This window comes from Notolepis coatsorum, assembly GCF_963971535.1.
Source record: "Notolepis coatsorum genome assembly, chromosome: 5".
Classification (NCBI taxonomy): Eukaryota; Metazoa; Chordata; class Actinopteri; order Aulopiformes; family Paralepididae; genus Notolepis; species Notolepis coatsorum.
This window is the reverse complement of record NC_140169.1, coordinates 36,027,269-36,049,329: the sequence shown is the minus strand read 5'-3', so window position 1 is coordinate 36,049,329 and position 22,061 is coordinate 36,027,269. Positions and strand designations below refer to the sequence as shown.

The following is a 22,061-nucleotide window of genomic DNA, read 5'->3' as shown; positions in this document are numbered from 1 at the left end:
CACACCTTGTTTTAGGTTTGAGTTACTATAATAACTTGTGTGAGTGAGTGAGTGAGTGAGTGAGTGAGTGAGTGAGTGAGTGAGTGTGTGAGTGAGTGTGTATGTGTAGTAGCAGCAGGTGTGCTGGCTCATGTGCCAGTATATGGGTGTGTATACGAATGCATGAGACGAGGGTAGCGTTATAGATTTATGGCGCGATGGAAATATTTCAGATGTCTGTTCTGCTCTCAGCTAGCCGCCCGCAGGCCTCTGATGTAATCTCACACCCAGCCAGCTTCATTTCACCAGCCTTCATCAAAATGGTGGCTCTGAACCAAGTAACTATTGACACTTTTAGACAGGGTGTATAATTAAGCATACATGTCTAATTAAACCTGGGGGCCCGGGGACCTCGAGAGAAAAACAAAATAAAACGCATGTTCTCACTGAGAACCTCGGCCTATCACTACGTATCATCTCTCCTGACGTGTGGCGGCCCGACGGATGTAAACATGCTGTCCGGATTCCAAGCCACAGTGTCTGGGACGAGATGATTTGGCAGGAGCTGTTTTGAAGTATTGAAGCTTTCTGCGCGGTAGTCACGGTAACCAGGACCCCGTGATTCTCCAGAGCAAGATGAGAAATAACACGAAGAGGGAGGAGAAGAAGTGAGAGGTGGAGAAGGAGGTCCATTCTGATATAACTTCATTCACCAAGTTTTTCCGTGTCATTTAAAACCTTTATTTAATCTCAAACGGCAACGGAGGTTTCCCTCATTTACAGGCAACAGAGGTTTCCCTCATTTACAGTCCCCTCCAAACTCATAGCCAAGCTCAGGGACCTGGGCTTGAACTATGACCTCTGCCAGTGGGTCTTGGACTTCCTGACGGGCAGACCCCAGGTGGTAAGAGCAGGCAACTGCACCTCCTCATCCATCACGCTCAACATAGGGGCCCCCCAGGGCTGTGTTCTGAGCCCCCTCCTCTACTCCCTGTACACACATGACTGTGTGGCACAGCGGAACAACAACACAATCATCAAATTTGCTGATGACACAGTAGTGGTGGGCCTGATCTCTGCCAATGACGAGAGGGCCTACCTGGAAGAGGTAGATAATCTGTCACAGTGGTGTCAGGAGAACTGCCTCTCCCTGAACGTCAGCAAAACAAAATAGTTGATTGTGGACTTCAGGAGGTCGGGGTCAAGGACTACAGCCCCCTCAGCATTGACGGGGCACCGGTTGAGAGAGTGAACAGTTTCAAGTACCTCGGAGCCCACATATCCGAGGACTTGACATGGACCACACACATTGACAGTGTTGTGAAGAAGGCACGACAACGCCTCTACTTCCTCAGGCGCCTAAGGAAGTTCCAAGTCAGTCAGAAGATCCTTAGGAACTTCTACTCATGTACAATAGAGAGCATCCTGACTGGCAACATCACCTCCTGGTTTGGGAATAGCACTGCACAAGACCGTAGCAGACTACAAAGAGTGACACGTTCAGCCGAACGCACAATTGGAGGGGGGCTTCCCACCCTCCAGAACATTTACAACACGCGGTGCAGGGGGAAGGCTAAGAGAATCATCAAGGACTCCAGCCATCCGAACAATTGCCTCTTTGAACTGCTGCGGTCAGGCAAGCGATACCGGAGTCTTAAGGCGAGCACAGAAAGACTCAGAAGAAGCTTCTATCCCCAGGCCATCAGGCTGCTAAACGAACAATAAACACTATGCAACAACCATCAAATGCACACAGCACACACACCCACACGCACACACCAGGGTTTCCGTTAGAAAAAATTGTTGCCGGTCTCCGTGACCTGCAAGATTTCAATCTACCGGACAAATGAGATTAATTCCGGTCATAGTTTATTGAGCTTTAAAACAATTGATAGGCAGGCTATATAAAGAATGTCATCCTCAAGGCATGTAGATTTATAATATTATTACTTAAAACTAGGCTACTTTTGCGTATACAGTCATTAATATATTCCAAATAAAATAAGTCCCTCGATACTCCGTGCTGCTGCTGACTTGAAATAAAATAGACTGCGTATGTGGGCAGTCGGTCCGACACTAAACAGCAGTCTGTTATAATCACATTTTTATGAGCTAACGAATTCCGTTATATTGGACATTTGTATTAATTATATCAAGCAAAGAACTGAGAAAGCAGAGAGACGGCAACATTATCGTGGTTTGCGTGACGACTCTCTCCACCTCGCAACGACTTATTTGCAAAGAGTATGGCGCTGCAGAGCAGCTGATTCAGCTGTTATTGGCTCTTTTCTGGGAACCGCACAGCAGCGCCCCCCACCCAACATTGGCTGAAAATGGCTGAATTGGAGTACTGCTGGAATACTGCATTGTGCTGCTGCTGCTCCGGCTCTGCAGCTTCACAAAAGTTTGCACACCCAGCACTAAGCTCTCGCTGACAACGTCGTTGTCATTATTAGAAGCAACGAGGAAACAAATGTAATGATCGTTTCGTTCATCGCATAGGCTATTTAATTTTAGCCTATTTTAATACAATTCAAATAATCAAATTGTGCTTAGACTCAGGGAATTATTTTCACCGGACATTAAGACCGGAGAGATTAAATATGTCGGACTTCAACAGATTTTGCCGGTCAAATACCGGTAATTACCGGCTAACGGAAACGCTGGCACACACTCACTTAAACAAACAACACACTGCAGCACCCACTCTCCACACTTTAGATCACACAAACACTTTATATTTATTGATAAAGGATTTGCACTACAACTCGTACACCTACTGTAAATTGTACCTAAATTGCACCTCATCCCATTTCTGCCTTGCACTATATAGTATTGTATATTAGTACACTGCATAGTATTGTATATTATATGGTAACTCAGTTACGTCTATTCTGCATCGAACATTGTACATATGTCTATACTGAACACTGTGACCTCATTTTTTTTTTACTTCTAATTTACATGCTATACTATGTTATTTTATTTCATACTTATCTTGTCTTGCACAGTCTCTGGAGCGTAACAGTAAGAAGCATTTTGTATAAAAGTATTCTGTACTTCTGTATGACAACTATTAAAGAAACCTGAACTTGAAACTTGAACTTGAACTTGAGAAATGAGCATATATAAAATCACAGGGCATATAAAAGCATAACAATAAGACAACAGGGTGGACAAAAGCAAGGATAACAAATCAATTAAAACACGTACAAGTTTTAATTAAGGGGAGACACTGCAGGTGAATAGGGTAAAAAAATTAACTAATAGATATCACAATGAAACTTCCGCAGTTGATTACTTATATTAAGACAAGACTTTTTTGTATTACAAGTTCTGAAATTGTATGTTTAAATATGCAAATGAGGCATGATCTACTTAAATATGCACTAATTTGCATATAATTCCAGGACAGAAATCTGAACATTGGATAAAGCCATTTTCTAAATTATAGTTTCATTTAGTTGACATATTAGAGCCAAGGGTTATTACAGAGGGGATTTTGGATATCTATTTTTATCACTCCATAAATCAGAAAATACTCCATTCAGTCAATTTTTATGGTAAAATTCCATATTTCGCCATGTTTTTAGGAATACAATGTGATATAAATCAGGGTATGAATGCGATATCAACAAACCCTTCTGTAAATACCTTCAAAACATAGATATGAATAGAACTGGAAGGTTTGGTGTATGTGAGTGCTACTGAAGTGGAGATTTCCGGCTCAGAGTATGAGGAAAAACTCTTAAAACAAATTTTTGGGAAAACGCCTTCAAAGTCCTGTATTGTAAAATGCCATACTTTTTTTTTTTAAACAGATATTTACAAACACAATACCTAATCAAACCATTAGTAATAGACAACCTAAACACATGCCTGATAACTGAATAATAATAATAATGATGTTATTGAACTGAACAGAACTACACACAGGCTACAAACAGTGTAGTACAGTGTAGTACCCCCTAATAGGCAAAACATATTTGAATAGATATCACTATGAAACTTTCCCAATTTGTTATGTACATATAAACTAAGAAAAAATATATTGCAAGTTTTCTGAAATGTATGTTTATATATGCAAATGAGGCACTTCCCCATTAAATATGTGCACATTTATGGATGCAATAAGGCAAATGAAGTAAAATAAACAACTAAATGTGTGTTATTGACATTTTATTGTCACTAGTTTCATAGAAGACATGTTTAGGAAGCAAAATATAACAAAATCAAAATCAAAATCAAAATCAAAATCAACAAAAAAAGTATATTTGACTATTCACCTGGGGTGTCTCGCCTTAAACAAGGGTTTAAACTCTGCAACAGAGGGGAGAATCTCAAGCTTTAAGGACTGTTGGGAGTGCATTCCATGAGCTAGAGGCATCATAGCAAAATGCAGATTTACCCTGTTCAGAGCTAACTCCGGGGACCTTAAGGACCAGCCAGTCACTAGAACGGGTTCCATAGGTACCAAAATTCCATTCCAATAATGATATAGTAATAGGAGGTAGCTTACCAATAAGGGCCTTAAAAGGTTCAACTCCATCATCCTTCCCTGGAAAGGCTTTCTGTATTGTAACGCCATCAAACAGTGACCTCTAGGCAAAAGAGCCCCTCTTGGTATTGTGCTTTGTTTATGTTTGTTTTGTCTGATGTGTGGGTTGGAGTTGAGTGTGGGGGAGGGGTTGTTGCTATTGCTGGCTGCACCTCAGGATCTGCCAAGAGAGGTCTGGAGAAATTCACAGTGTAATACATTACTTAACTCCAACCTACACATCAGACCAAAACAAAATATGTAAACAAAGTACAATACCAAACGGGACTATTTTGCCTCACTGTGTGATGGAATTACATATTCTACCCGTGACTAGGTAACTAAAACAGCACATGGCCACATGGTCTGCAGTTTGTCAAGAAGCAACTAACTATTTTAAAGATGCAATTCGATTAAACACACTATTCACCACTTGCACAATGTGGGGGCGTCATATCCGGTTACGTTTTTAGGCCCATAGACTTCTTCCGGTCCCCTCACAATACATTGAGTTTAGCAACGAACTAGATTCTTGTACTGGATCTCCTCTCTGGTAAACAAGAATACCCTGAAGACTCTGGCAGGAGCACTCATTCAAGGGTACTACGACTATGCTTGCACCTCATGGTACCAAAGCACCTCAAAGGCGCTAAAAACAAAATTACAAACATCTCAAAACAAGCTGGTCAGACTACTGCTTGACCTTACTCCTAGAACCCACCTCACCCCTGCCCACTTTGACAACCTAGGATGGCTTAGAGTAGACGACAGAGTACAGCAACTTGCAATGGGCCTGGTCTACAAGATACACTACACGACCAAGGTACCCATGTACATGTCAAAATACTTCCCAAAGGTCAGTGAATACCACGATCACAACACCAGCGGGAGCTCCACAAAGCATGTTCAACCCAGATTCGGCTCAAACAAGGGACTAAACACGTTTCGCAATTATGCCACATCAATGTGGAACGCCCTACCCAAAGCTGTAAAGGAATGTGAATCACTCTCAAGGGACACCTACGGGAGACTGCAATTCGAAACTGGTCCCTGTAAATGTCCTAACCCAACCCCCTCCAATGTACAGTAATTTACCTAGTATGGTTGTCAATATTCCAATGTACAGTTTTGCTTGTTTGTACAGTGTCCCCCCCCCCCCCCCCCCAATGTACAGTTTTGCTTGTTTGTACAGTGTTTCCCCCCCCCAACCCCCTCCAATGTAAATTACCCAGTATGGTTGTCAATATCCCAATGTACCCAACCCCCCCCACACAACCCCACCCAACCTCCTCCAATGTACAGTTTTTACGTCAAATGTATATACTCCCTTTTCTTGACTCTTTTTGTACCACAAACAGTACTGTATTTGCAAATCTGGTATGTCATAAATGTATAGATGTAGCAGTACTGTCTATCTGTATGTCATGTACGTCATATATGTCCTGATGAATTGAAAATGGGGGACCCTGATGTAAACAAGACGAAAGTCTTTCTCTGGTCTGCATCCCCTTAACAATTGTGTGTATTGAGCTGTACTGTATTGTACCCATTCTGCAATCTGTTAATAAAGTTTTCAATCAATCAATCAATCAATCAAAGCAACTTTTTCCCGTCAATTAAACAACTTTATCGTAACTTTTTTCAAATAAATTTGGGCTGTATTTCATGTAAAAAAGTTGACTGTTAGAGTTAGCCACATTAGCATTTAGCTCTGCCTAAATCCAATACATTAATCTGTTAGATATGGGGCATGAAATGAGACATATAACCCAATTAGTATCGACCTGGCATCTGTTAGACCGACGTTTGATATCCTGGAAAGAAAAAAGTGACGATAAAGTTGTTTAATTGACGGGAGAAAAGTTGCTAAACTCAATGCATTGTGAGGGGACCGGAATAAGTCTACGGGGCTAAAGACATAACCGGATATGACGACTCCACATTGTGCAAGTGGAGAATAGACCGCAGAAGTAGCATTCTATTTGACCCCCTGGTTCAAAATCTCCTACTTTACTATGGAGACTGTATTATATTTAGCAATAAACAACATTTAATCCAGTCAAAAAAATCATCAGCATTAATGAGTATACTTATAACTATCCGATGAGACAAAAAAAGATGTTTGACATTTCCAAGTGTAGCCTACTTTAGTTTAGAAGTGTACTTTAGTTGACAACCTGCCACTAGCTGGTAGCTAGCCATCTATCATACTAATCGTCTGCTAGAGCCTAGCGTAGTGTTAACTAGAAATATTTCCAACAAAAAATAAGCTAACCTAGCTAGTGGTTAGCTATTCATACGGTTTATCCTTGAAGGTGACTGGTAACTCCTTCTTGGGAATAGCCTCGTTTTCCCTGCCATTATAAGACATAGGCACAACTTAAATTAATTCAATGAAGACATGTTTATCATTATCGACAGCAGTTGTTATTTGTTTACAATATATTAAACAATAGTTCCTGTAGGAAGTACAGTATTCCCGGTAAAGGTATATCAGAGTAGGAGGCGGGACTAGTGGAACATCACGTCCGTGGTCTATTTAATTTAATTAAAAAAAATTATTGGACTGTTACTCATTTGGGAATTTCCACAGCCCTCCTGTGGTATCTGGTGTTTAGTCAAGGTGTGTTAGGCAGCAGTTAAAACCAATGATGCAAAGTGTTCGTTTACTTTTGCCCATTAAAATCTTGTGCCGACTCGTTAGTATTTCACCAGCTGTGTTGGGTGTTTGTTTCTCTACTACCGTTTTGGAAACCAAAGGTTACTAGAGGGCATTCGCTTGTTTAATAGTATATCTGGCTGGGCGATAGGGCTGAGCCCAAACGTTCGAACGTTCAGACCTTCGTTCGTTACGTTGGCATTCGAATTCTAAATCAACATTTGAATCTTTAATATTTTTTCTCAATATTGATATAAATCACGATATCCGCTCACGTATGTAAAATCACAGTTTTAGTTTTAGTGTAAAGTTAGTTAACTACCATAACCTCGTGCTGGACAACTGTCTTATTGTACAACCAGGACATTTACCAAGTGAAGTCTAACATAATTTTTTCTGTGAATATCTAAGCAGTTTTGTGTTTGTAGGTGAAGTATTTGTTACGTTACCTATTGAAATGCAGCCAACACTCCTGGATGTTATAAAGTTGGATATCAATTTACACGTTTCCAATGTTAGCTTCAGTATTTAAGCTACACATATTGTGCCATCTATAAATATGACCATGGTGTAGTCTGCGGCAATTATGAAGATGTCGCAGTTTAACGTTGAACGTCACGGTGAATACGTTGCATCCATAACATCTTATAAATGTTTATTCATACATGATTGATTGATTGAACATTTTATTAACAGATTGCAGAATGGGTACAATACAGTACGGCTCAATACACACAATTGTTAAGGGGATGCAGACCAGAGAACGACTTTCGTCTAGTTTACATCAGGGTCCCCCATTTTCAATTCATCATAACATTTATGACATACATGACATACAGATATACAGTACTGTTTTATCCAGACATTTATGACATACAAGATATACAAATATACAGTATTGTTTATTTACAGACAGAGTTTCTAAAAGAGAATATATTCATTTGAGGGGGGAAACACTGTACACTGGCGGGGGTTGGTTGGGGGGTTGGGTGGGGGTTTAGTTTAGTTGAGTTAATAGTTACAAAACGTAAAGGTGCTATAGATAACATTTCTTCTATTAAAAGGGGAACTACACTAAGAATTCATGGTTGGTCTAGTCCAACAATATTAGTGACCACAAACAGGTCCGTGGGAAAACTCAAACATTAGAGCGCTAAAACTCAAATATGTGATGTCATCAGGTATAAAGTCCAAAGCTGCTCCATAGAACATGACTTGGGGAAGAAGTTATAGATGATACTGTTCTGATGATACTACAGGTATATGTTCTGTTTCAGAACTGAGAACATTACTATAGAATAAAGCTCTGTCACCTTATATCTGACCTCGTCACAAGTCTTGAGTCTTACTTTTCTGGCTTCTGACTTTGAGAGAGAAAGTAGCCCATCTTCACAAATATTGATAGAACTGTCCAAATAACATAGGGGATTACTTACTTTCCCCCTGCCCCACAGTTCCAAAGAGCACCCGTCTTGCTTCCTACATGTTTTTGTTTTTAACCCTTTCACCACCACACTACAGACGATCTGTAGTGTGGTAGTGAAAGGATTAACCTTCTGTAGTGTGGTTGTGAAAGGGTTAACCCTTTGTCGTGTGGCAGCGAAAGGGTTAACCTTCTGTATGTCTCAGTGAAAGGGTTAACCATTTGGTAGTGTGGAAGTGAAAGGGCTAAGCCAAGCGGAGTTATGAGTTAATAGTTGATACAGTAGGGGACCAGCATTAGGCAGCTGCCACCAGCAGAGAACCAGGTGACTCAGTCAGAACGTAAGGTTATGTATATAACCAAGTTCTATGAATACTGGTGACGCTCAGCGTCATTCTGCACTAACCTCACTTCGTGCACAGCACTGAATAAAAAATCCACAATGTACCTTTACATACCAACATCCGTCTGGCCACACCCCTATCCGCTTACCTTCATAAGCAGGTGTGTGGTCACCTACTCGCCTCCTTCACAAACTTTCACCACAAGGCGAGGTCAAGGGCCGCAGCAGCGTCCTGACGCTGAGCGTCACCAGTATTCATAGAACTTGGTTATATACATAACCTTACATTCTATATCATACTGGCTTCCGCTCAGCGTCATTCTGCACAACAGGAGCTGAGCGGGAGCCAGAAGCTCGACAAATGTACCCTGTTGAGGCCCCCCACAACCATCAGACCGGAGAGGACCGAGCCCCCCGACCCTCCCTAATGGAGGATACCCTCCCTATTGGAGGACGGGAGGGAGACGGATCCGACCGTGCGAAGAGAAACTCGAGCAACTCAACGCACAGGGTGAGCAAACCGTGGCTTGACCCCACGACTACGCACACGCACAACCCGCATGCCACCAGGGAACGAACTGAAGGAACAACCCTCGTTACTGCCCCCAAAATCACGGGGTCAAGAGCAAACTCAACCCGTGGCAAGGCCGTAGCAGCGGAGCGCGAAGGAAGACCCAGACCCACTGAAGGGACTGGATCCCCCGGAAAAAGGGGGCCCGGAGAGGTCTATGACTTCAAGCATCAGGACCTCACCAGGCGGTCACTCAGTGACACCGCCCCCCACATCGCCAGCGTAATCGGACAGGGCCCCTCCAAGAGCAGGCCCTTCCCCCCACTAGTACGCCGCCTGGCACACTGACCCTGCAACACAGGCAGTCAGCATGGCCGTAACTTGAAGCACTCAAAATGCTAACCATAACGGAAGCAGGCAGCGCACCGGGGAGACGACCCCAGAGGGGTCGATCCCTTAAACCAGGCAGCAGGCTTTAGACCCGAGCCTGGAGCACTGAGGACGAGACAGGCGCCAAAGGGGTCAACTGAAACAGCACCCCGGCGGAAGGGGCGTATGCTGGCATTGTTGCGCACCATGACAAAGCCTCCACCAAAAAAAACCCACCCAGAGGGGTCGAGGCAGAGAAGGCTGACACGATTGGCAGACGTCATGAATGTGCAGGGGCACACTCAACCGGGTAACCCGGGAGTCAACCACCAGGGAATCAACCACCCTCTTGGTACCACATGCAGTGGTTGTTCCTATAACCCCTCAAGAAAAAACTCCAAAACACACCTGCGGGTATACACTGGCTATACCGCAGTACAAGTGTTTCAGTTTTCAAAAAGGGTTATTCCAGGCCTACGGGTCAACGAAACATTACTTCGGACCGGGCCCGGCGGCTCGGGAAGCACACAGGGTTACCAGAGGAGGTCCAAAAGACCACCCCAACAGCCCCCTCTTCGCCATGCGTGAGAGAGGAGCGAAAAGAAAGGAGAAACAGCCCCTTCATGATAGTGGCAGGTACAACGTGTACCCAACAAAGGGTCTCCATAACGCCCAACCCTGTGACACCCGGGCCGACCCGGCATTTTTCCCCCCGAAAAAGGCACAAGTCCCTCAGGGTACCAGAACAGCAGATCTGCATCCCCGGCGGACAACGGGTTAACTGACCTGGACCAGCGTGACCAGAACCAGTCCCGTGCCCTAACCACGCCGACATCCCCACTCCAAGAGAGGGGGTAGGTACGCGTGTCGATCTAAAACATGAAAACAGGGCGCCACCCAGACGGTCCCATTCGTACCGCGCTCAGTGGCCCACCCCAAGACCCCTCTACCTATGTTCTGATCTATTCCGTTAACATCCCCCAGATATGAACGAGAATTCGTCGAGACAACCTAGTAAACTGGCGCTCGGAAGAGACAAACTCCATCCCAGTTGCCCTATAAAAACGCTGTTTTAATAATGAGCAACCAAGGCGTACTAGCCTCCTGCGTGACACCCCGAGCCAGCACTATGTATGCGTCGAGACCCAAACACATCAATGGATAGTCTAACAAGACACCAGACATTGTTCCTCCAAGTCGCCTGGGAGAACGACAAGGAGCCGTCGTGCTTCATGTTCTTTCCTCTTTTTATTTAAAAAAGAAAGAAACACAGACTGACATGAATCCCATGTGACGCAGCTGAGGGTAATTTTTTTTTCATTTTTACATCCCGCCACCCTTGCCACAGGGAGGAGACGGGAATCCCCAGAGAGACTTCCCATGCGAGCTGTATAGATTGAAAAGAAATATTGCAACATTGAGCTATGTAACACTTGGGTTAGGGCTCTCCGAGGAGGAGGCACTGAACCAATACACACTCAATAATCGAATTGAATCGAATACACACACAATAGAGCAGAACTCCTTTTTGAAGTTCTACTCACCTTGACAATCTGAGGAGGAGGCTCTGAAACTCTGAGGAGGCTCCCTCACTGGGAAGGAGAGTCCGAACTCACAGAAGGCACTTCTCCCTGAGGAGGAGCTTCGTGAGGAGGAGCTTTGACAACTCCCTGAAACAGATCCATAACATGGACCTGAACAACCCACGGAAGTCTTACCAATAGAGACACGCTCAGTGACGTACTCTATGGCGGGGACATTTCCGTGGTGCACACGCCCAATTTTTCAGGGCGTGGGACCAGGAAACTCCCCCCCCCCCCACCCTGTAACGTGCCGAACAGCAACGTGACAGGAACCTTGAAGGACAGGGGGTTTTAAACCCTGACCAATCAGAAAAGGGGAGGAAAGGTTTACCAGTTCACCCCTTTACGACCCCTCACCCCTGATACGATGTAATGACAAAGTAGAGCATGACACAGTCATAGCATGCTACATGAAGCATCTAACAGCTTCACATAGCTCATGTGCTAACCTGCTATCTGAGTTTTACTAAGGAAAAACACAGAACAGAGAGGGCCCCTTTAAGAGCCCCGGTCCAGACTTACACATGTGCTTCTGTGGGCCAAACCTAACCCAGTTGTAGATCACAACGACACACACAACCCTTTATCACAACAAAAAATGGCAAAAGTACACTCTTACTACAGAGGAACGCCGTTTTTCATAACGAGAGAAGACACAAGTCCTCGATTATGTAATGGCCACAGACCTTGCTAAGCACACATGATAAGTGACCAAACAACCTTTTCTTTAGGAAAAAATTGTTTCTCAAGCGGAAGCACAACCCCAGCAACTTAAGCTGAGGGTTACATCGTATCCCCACAAACACAGTGACACTATATTGTAAACAACATGTCTGAGAGGAGGGGGGGGAAGCCCCAGGGAAACCGGGGGGTCACCCCTCCTATCTTACCCTTGATACGAACAGGCACCCCTGTTAATATGTGAACATGCTGTTCATTGTCATCACAGGCTGAGAAAAAGATTCATTCCTCAATCACATGTCACATGTCACAGGTTAACTAACCATCTTAGTTGTGAGTTCACCCACGTTACAACGTTACATGAACACACATGTTCTCATCACAACTAACCAGTTCATTTTCACACATGTAAAAAACAACGCCGATTTACTATGGAGAGAAAAGCTATACCAGTGACAAGACAATTCACACACAACACGCGTCGTATCCTCAATGTATTGCAGCAACACATGTTTTGGAAACATCGTTATTACAAAACATTTAGAAGGGAAGAAAAGAAGAAGTGTTTAAAGTCCGGTCAGGACTCCTACCTTCACCCTGAGCGCAGGCAGAGAGGACTGCAACACTGGTCAACGGGACACCGAGTCGAACCCAGCATCTCCTGCCTTGGTGACGAGGGTATGTCCGCTACGCCACCCAGCCGCCGTTCTCCATGTTGACGAAGTCCTCGCTGGCACTGGCACCCGGGTGTAGGGTCTCTGTAGGGTCTAACTAACATCCTCTGTCAAAGATGACGTCGTAGTCAGAGTGTTTAAGGCATGTTATAGTCACAGTAACGTTTCAACAGTGTAGCATTAAGCTAACGTTTACTAGCCTAGTAAACACAACGAGCTAGCGCTGCAGCTAACAGCTGACTGGCTAACACAGTAGGCCACAAACTAGCACGCCAGCTAAGTAGCTATCACCTGAACTGTACACAACGACATAACAAGCCACACTTCAGACAGGCCGCTGTCCAAGTCCCTCCCCATCCTAAGAGGGAAGAGAAAAAGAAATGTTTACCAGACATACAGCGGAGCCGGCACAATTCCCATCCGGGCTGCAGCCGACTTGAGCATGGAACTCCTGATAATGAAGATCCATGCCCACTTTTCCTCATGCTTTAGGGTGTACTTCCACATTCATGTGAAAGATGGGGCCTGCACGGGACAGAAGGATCCGCTCGTCCAGAGAATCCCGGGTTTTAACCAGGTCTCGGTCGCGGCCCACTAGGTTGACCATCATGGGCGTCAGACCAAGATCCTCCGTCCGCCGCTTAAGAAGCCGAGCAGAGGACCCCAGTCCGGGGTCGGCTTTCGTAAAATTGTCAGCTAACCCCCATAGCGTTAACAGACAACTAGCGCTCGCAAGCAAAACAGTACTCACCCAACACGGAAGCAACCCAGTTTCTCACAACAGCCGGTGCCTCCCACAGTCCAGCTGTATGACCGGAGGGTCAATACCCATCCAGCCGCAGCAAGGAGGACTGCAGTTGGGGAATATATCAGCGGCGCAAGCCCCTAATACGAAAAAGCCGGTGGAGGTCAGAATGATCATCATCTTCCAGACACTCCAGTGACGAAGACAATATCGCCGTATTTTCTCGAAAATAGTGAGAGAGAAAATAAATATATAATGTCAACGTATCTTCCCGACCGTGTTCTGTTTTCCTCTCAACTTTTTTCTTGTCAAGTGGGGTATATACCAGGCACTTCCTTGTGGTGAAAGTGAAGAAGGAGGCGAGTAGGTGACCACACACCTGCTTATGAAGGTAAGCGGATAGGGGTTGTGGCCAGACGGATGTTGGTATGTAAAGGTACATTGTGGATTTTTTATTCAGTGCTGTGCACGAAGTGAGGTTAGTGCAGAATGACGCTGAGCGGAAGCCAGTATGATATAGAACACACTTTCTGCTGAGACAGCTTTTCTCACACAACAGGGGAATGTCACAATGATGTCTGACACACATGCACACACGCACGCACTTTGTACAAACACATACACACATACAAACACAAACGTGCATGCACACACAAACTACTGTATCACACACATACTCTATACATGCATACACACGCACACACACACACACACACACACACACACACACACACACACACACACACACACACACACACACACACACACACACACACACACACACACACACACACACACACACACACACACACACACACACACACACACACTCAATACTGTCTCACAGGGGTGTCAAACTCAATTACCAAGTGGGTCAAAATGAAAAATACAAAATAGATGATTTTGCGGCCAGACACATAATAATAATTTGCTTAATTGGTCATTTTGTTTATCTTTTCAGTTTGTGCACAGTGCACCAGCTCAATATGTTGTTGTAAATGTACTTATGTTCATTCTCTGGTGCCTCAAACAAGGAAGGCAAGATAATGTGTTTAAAGTTCTAAAAAAAAGTTGGAGTGAGGAGGGTAGGTTCATGGCAAAGGAGGCGTCGATTCATTATTCACCCACGATACTTTGCAAGATTAGCAATTCTAGGCTAAACTGGTCCTGGACTATTGGAGGACAGAGTCGAATACACATCTCAGATCAGCACTCTGTGCGTTCTCCTCAAAAGGTTGACACATCGATTTGTATTACCACCACGCAGTGTAACACAGAGGTGGGTTCGATTTGTACGACCAGGCCAGTTGAGTCGAGGCTAGGAAAGGCAGTGGGAAATGCTCAACGGGGCCGTGTTTGGTCCGCGGCCCTCCAGTCTAACACGAACCTGTCTGCACACACGTTGTGTATATAAATATAATTTACCATCTCATTCGCACTCTGTATACATGTAAATAGACACACACTACACACAGACACACACATGCATGTGCATGCACATACACAATACACACAGCCACACACATGAATGTGCACACACACACACACACACACACACTTCACACAGACACACACATGCATGTGCACACACACAGACACACACGTGCATATGCGCGCGCACACACACACACACACACTACACACACACATGCATGTGCACACACACACACAGTCACACACACACACACACACACACACACACACACACACACACACACACACACACACACACACACACACACACACACACACACACACACACACACACACACACACGCTACACACAGACACACACCTGCATGTGCACACACGCACACCGTTTCTCATTAACACCGGGATGCCGTGCAGAGTGCTGAGGTCTCGGATTCACGTGAGATTAGGGCGGTTCAGAACCGATTGATGTGCCTTGCCATCCAATCATGGCCGGAGCCCAAACACCAGGCACCAATCACGGCTGGGCGTGGGTGTGGTCGTCGGGGAGGGAAACGCTCATGTTTCCGGAGGGAATGCGTTGAATCCACAACATGGTAACAAGCGTTCAGGAACACACTGTTAAACAGGGACAGATGGATTCAGACCTGGGATTGATTAGCTATAGAGTTCAACCAATCGCTGCCCCCACCCACCCAAACATTATATCACGTTTAGTGTATTGTTGTGAACACAGGAGACCAGAAAGAGAGATAGAGAGATAAAGAGAATATCTATAACAATAAATTGTGCGATCAATAAAGGAATATCTTATCATATCTAAAGCAAGAAATACCATGATACTTGTTTTTAAGGATTATTTCTACTCTATGGATGATTCTTGGTGGTTTGTTGGATGAATGGATGGACATATGGATGAAGAGATGGATGGATGAATAGATGGATTCATGGATGGATGAATGGATGGATGGATGAAGATATGAATTAATGGATGGATGGATGGATGGATGGATGGATGGATGGATGAATATATGGATTAATGGATGGATGAAGAGATGGATTAATGGATGGATGAAGAGATGTGTGGGTGGATGGATTAATCAATCAATCAGTCAATCAGATTTATTTTCACCTGCGCGGTGATTGATTGAATGACATTTTTATTAACAGATTGAAGAATGGGTACAATACAGTACGGCTCAATACACACAATTGTTAAGGATATGCAGACCAGAGAAAGACTTTCATCTTGTTTACATCAGGGTCCCCCATTTTCAATTCATAATGAATTGTAAGTAAGGGTGCAATTAGCACCGTGCAATCCATTATTTGTGGATCTAGCCCTAAGTGTGGGGTTGCCAAAAAAATCCTAAATAAAATGGGGTCGTGGGTATAAAAAAGTTTGAGAACCCCTGTTCTAGAGCGACTGTTGATCACCCAGTGCAGGTTCATTCAAATGAGGGGTACTGTAAGTGTTTGGGATTGCCATGTTTTGTGTCTTTAAAGATTGGGAGTTTTTTTTGGGTTGCCATGTCTGCTTGCCCTAATGCCTTCCCTTTCTTTTATCTTCCCATCTGTATACATGCTGACTCTGAACCTGATAAATCCTTTTATTTATTTTTTTAAATGTTAAAAAAAAAAATATATATATATATGTTGGCCTTATACATGTACTGTACCTCCACCTCTTCTCATGTTTTCTCTCTCCCTCCAGAAGACGAGGCAGAGGCGACGGAAACAGAGACAGCTGTAGAGGAGACTGCCGTTGCTGCTGCTGATCCAGAGGAGGCCGTGCCTGAAGAAGCTGCTCCAGAAGCTGATTCAGAACCAGAAGCTGCTCCAGAAGCTGATTCAGAATCAGAAGCTGCTCCAGAAGCTGATTCAGAACCAGAAGCTGAACTAGAAGCTGCTCCAGAACCAGAAGCTGCTCCAGAAGCAGAAGATGATTCAGAACTAGAAGCTCCTGCGGAAACAGAAGATGCCGCGGAAACAGAAGATGCCGTGGAAACAGAAGCTGAAGTTGAGCCTGCCGCCGATTCTGAACCAGAGATAACTGCAGAGGTAAGGTTCATTATTATCTATTATATGTCTCTTGTAAGTCCATCTTTTTGTTTTCCTCCCGCATATGACATGTGAAAATGTTAGGTTATATCTTATATTTGCGCTCTAGAGATTGGAGTTGTCATCGTAAAGAAAGTTCAACGTTGGAGCAATGTTTAACCCTTTTCCTATTAAGCTAGTTTGACATGTTTGGTGTCTATGGATTCCTCTCAAAGTCTAGGTTGATATGATACCATTGCTTAGCCTGAGCCTTCAGAAGACAATAATGTTAATCACATAATATGATCCAACAACAGGGCAGCGAGGGGGCGCAGTGGTTAGCATTGTTGCCTTGGGGCAAGCAGATCCTGGGTTCAGTGCGGCTGGGTAGTGCAGTGGACTAAGCACTCGCCTACCACAGCAGATACTCTGGGATCTAATCCAGCTGTCAGCGGCACCTCTGGCTTGGTCAGTCGTCCCTACTAACACAATTGGCAGTGTTAGTGGGTGGGAAGTCGGTATGTGTCCTGGTCGTTGTAAACTCGACTCCTACTGGTCGGTCGGGACGCCTGTTCAGCAGGGAGGGGATCGGGGGGAAATAGCGTGAACCTCCGCACACGTTATGTTCCCCCAGTGAAACTCCTCGCTGTCAGGTGAAAAGAAGCGGCTGGCGACTCCACATGTATCGGAGGAGGCATGTGGTAGTTCTAAATGGTAAATGGTAAATGGCTGCATGCCTGCATTTATATAGCGCTTTTATCCAAAGCGCTTTACAATTTGTTGTTCCTCACATTTTACCCATTCACTCACACTTTCATACACCGACGGCGGAGGCAACCATGCAAGGTGCCAACCTTCTCATCGGGAGCAATTAGGGGTTAAGTGTCTTGCTCAAGGATACATCGACACGCTGCCCGAGATGAGCGGGAATCAATCCGCGAACCTCCGGATTGCCAGACGACTGCTCTACCTATCTATCGACCCACTGTTGAGTTCTACACCCTCCCCAGGCCATCAGTGGGGCAATGCGCGCAACGACCAGGAAGGGTATTGGCATAACGACTAAATTGGGATGGGTGAAAAATACAGAAAGCCCAAAAATAAATAGAATTAAAACAAAAAGAAGACTCTGGGTTCAAACCCCAGCAGGAGGCCGTTCTGTGTGGAGTGTGCATGTTCTCCCCATGTTTGTGTGGGTTTCCTCTGGGTACTCCGGTTTCCTCCCACACCATAAAAAGACATGCATGCTAGGTACAAGGGGGAAGGTAGAGTCGAACTACCAAGGCTCTAACACTAGAAACATGTGGTCTGGACTATAAAGGGGAAATTAACAGTTCCGTAGAGGTGTCTGCTTCCCTCCCAGACGAGCTTAACCTCTTACCACGCACTGGCCCCAAATCGGGCTGTCACGCCCATGCATGCACTTTGCGAGCATCTACCGGCTCGGGGTTGCATTTCTGGCCAAACATATAATATACCGTTCGAACCATCTATTTGCCGCCGTTCGAACGCCACCTCACTTGACCAATTCCGTGCCTCGGTTCTCGAGTTACATGACGATATGTCAGGTGAGCGTCTTTTTACGCGCTGCGCGTCAAATGACCACGTCGGACAGTATACGCACTGTTGCATCTGAGCTCGAAACACAATAATTTCATTACCGGCAATGCCCCCTGTGTTGTTGTGTATTTGATAAATAAAGAAATTGAACTTGAACTTGAACATACTCCTGCCATCGCCCTTGAGCAAGGTACCGGCATTAGAACTGGAGTCGCTCCCTGGGCCATTTACCATTTACCATGATATAATTATTTTCTTCATAAAAACAAGTCTTGTGATCTTTAAAAAGTCTTAAAAATCAGGGTCCTCATATATTCACGCCAACACGGTAGTTTGTTTCTCTTTCATTCTGTCTGTCTGTCCGTTTTTTTGTCTTTCTCTCAATTCCCACACTTGGCGTCACTGTGTCTTCGTATGATAAATACAAGTCGTAGTACTTTTCAAAAAAGCCCATGGCCTGCATCGTCTTTTCATATCTGTTCGTGCGTGGTCATTGGTTTACGACTGACGTAATGGCGATACCGGAGTCTCAAGGCGAGCACAGAAAGACTCAGAAGAAGCTTCTATCCCCAGGCCATCAGGCTGCTAAACGAACAATGAACACTACACAACAACAACCATCAAACGCACATAGCACACACATCCACACGCACACACTCACTTTAAACAAACACACTGTAGCACCCACTCCACACACTTTATAGCACACACCCACTTTAAACAAACACACTGTAGCACCCACTCCCCACACTTTATATTTATTGATGAAGGATTGCACTACAACTCGTACACCTTACTGTAAATTGTACCTAAATTGTACCTCATCCCATTTCTGCTTTGCACTATATAGTACTGTACATTAGTACACTGCATAGTATTGTATATTATATGGTAACTCAGTTACGTCTATTCTGCATCGAACATTGTACATATGTCTATACTGAACACTGTGACCTCATTTTCTACTTCTAAATTACATGCTATACTATGTTATTTGATACTATCTTGTCTAGCACAGTCTCTGGAGCGTAACAGTAAGAAGCATTTTGTATGAAAGTATTCTGTACTTCTGTATGACAACTATTAAAGAAACTTGAAACTTGAAACTTGGTTCTGGACCCAGGTGGACACTGGAGACACGGAGGCTGCAGCGCCCGCTGCGGAGGAAGAAGAAGCTGAGGAAGCTGGAGAGGTGAGTGATGGTGTGGGGGGGGGGGGGGGTCTCATTCCGCTGAAAGCTGTTCAGATCTTACTTCCGGGTTGAACAAAGTATAAATCTACATACTATATAATGTTCATATTTGCATTTCAAAATGATAACGTCAATTTGTTGTTGTGTGTACAGTTTCTGAAGTACAGACGGATCAACCCAATTGTTTGTGTAAATGTACTATATATATGCTGATGTTATTCTAATGTTTTCTTCTCAGGGAGAGACGGAGGTCCCTGCTGCAGGTGAGAACACACACATCTATCTATCTATCTATCTATCTATCTATCTATCTATCTATCTATCTATCTATCTATCTATCTATCTATCTATCTATCTATCTATCTATCTATCTATCTATCTATCTATCTATCTATCTATCTATCTATCTATCTATCTATCTATCTATCTATCTATCTATCTATCTATCTATCTATCTATCTATCTATCTATCTATGCCCTCTTCAGGATGCGTCTATGTCTCATGTATGTATAGGTGTATGTAAGTACAGTATGTGTTTGTGTGTGTGTATGTGCGTGGCAGGCTCATACATTTGTGGACAGTGTGTCTTACTGTACTGTCTTGTCATGGAGCTGTCGCTCACGTTCATACTGGGTTGGAGAGAAAATGTCCTGAATGTTGCATCTAAACAAGCCGTTGTCTCCATGGTTGCCACTGCTCTCTCTCTCTCTCCCTCTGTACCCGCGTCTCTCTGGAACATTCTGTTCTCTCCAATGTCACGTCATGTGTCCCAACTCACCGGTCAGATATGGGCTGAGTTAAGCCTTAACCCCTTAGAATTACAGTTCTCACGGGGTGCTCGTTTAGAGCACAGGGTGCACAAGGTTAGCTGTAATGCTAGGCACAGTCAGTGTTACTATGGCTGTGAGTAGTCACGCCCCACGGGGACGTGAGAGGGCGTTTTATGTTTGTTTGTTTTTCATTGCTAATATTAACAGTGAATATCTTTGTCTATTTTTGTTTATTGTTTTTTTGTTTCTATTCTTATGACTTTTTTCATCTTTAATTATAAGCACCCTGGACCACCACTCTGCCATCTCAAATGTCATGAATATTTTTTCACTTTCTTATGCCAGTGTTTAATCCTAATAGGGGGTCAGGGGGCAATACTAACATAATTAGTTGGAATGTGAAGGGTGTAAATAACCCCTTGAAACGTACTAGGATCCTTACTCACTTACAGCAGCTTGGGGTTGGCATCGCTTTTCTGCAAGAAACTCACCTTCGGCGAGTAGATCACCGTCGAATACACAGAGCTTGGGTAGGTCAAGTGTTCCACTCTGGTTTTCAGAGCAAAGCCAGAGGAACAGCCATTCTGATCAACAAAAACACACCATTTACTCCATCTGATGTGATCTCTGACCCTAATGGCAGATTCATTATAGTTTCAGGAACTCTCTATTCCACAAAGGTAGTCCTAGTCAACGTATATGCTCCCAATTTTGGTGATGCGCATTTCATCAATAAACTTATCTCTTCACTCCCCGACCTGAACTCTAACCAACTGATTATGGGAGGTGACTTTAATTGTGCTCTTAACCCAGCCTTAGATCGATCATCATCTAATCCAGCTCCACAATCTCAGACTGCTAGAGCCATAGTGTCCTTCCTGAAGCAATACGGTATTTCAGATGTCTGGCGCTTCCTTCATCCCACCGCCAAACAGTACTCTTTCTTTTCACCAGTTCATCATACATATTCTCGAATTGATTATTTGTTTATTGACAACACATTTCTATCTCAAGTGCGTTCCTGCTCTTACGATAGCATTGTTATTTCAGACCATGCAGCAATAATCTTAGAGCTAGCCTTCCCGGACAAATGTCCATCATTCAGGCCGTGGAGACTTAATCCACTATTGCTATCTGAGGACTCATTTTCATCGTTCCTGTCCACTAAGATCACATTTTTTATTGAGGTAAATTCTACCCCTGGCATGCCTATGTCCATCATTTGGGAAGCTCTTAAAGCTTTTCTCCGTGGAGAAATTATTTCTAATTGTGCTCGACGTAATAAACTGCACAACAGCAGACGCACTGAACTTTCAGACCAAATTATTAAATTGGATTATTCATACGCAGTCTCTCCGACACCTGCACTTTATAATGAAAGAGTGACCCTACAGACGGAATTTAACCTCCTTTCCACCAGTCATGCTGAGCAGCTTCTACTCAAATCACGGCAGTCCTTTTTTGAATTTGGTGATAAACCTAGTAAAGTGCTGTCACTACAGCTAAAACACCGCACCGCTCAGAACTTGATCACGCAAATTAACTCTGCCACTGGAGAGATCT

The 22,061-nt window shown here is 44.2% G+C and overlaps 1 protein-coding gene across 7 annotated transcripts in view; it reads left to right on the top strand.

Moving 5' to 3' along the window:
• LOC311227921 (uncharacterized protein) overlaps positions 1–22,061 on the top strand; it is a 196,265-nt gene that overhangs the window by 28,804 nt on the left and 145,400 nt on the right. For 6 of the 7 annotated variants that reach the window (XM_084313788.1, XM_084313787.1, XM_084313786.1 and 3 more), the window contains exons 2-4: positions 16,650–16,996; positions 19,659–19,727; positions 19,966–19,990. In XM_084313788.1, the coding sequence (XP_084169914.1) occupies positions 16,650–16,996; positions 19,659–19,727; positions 19,966–19,990 (441 nt within the window). The remainder of the gene's footprint in view (positions 1–16,649; positions 16,997–19,658; positions 19,728–19,965; positions 19,991–22,061) is intronic. The other variant, XM_084313783.1, reaches the window with a different exon arrangement.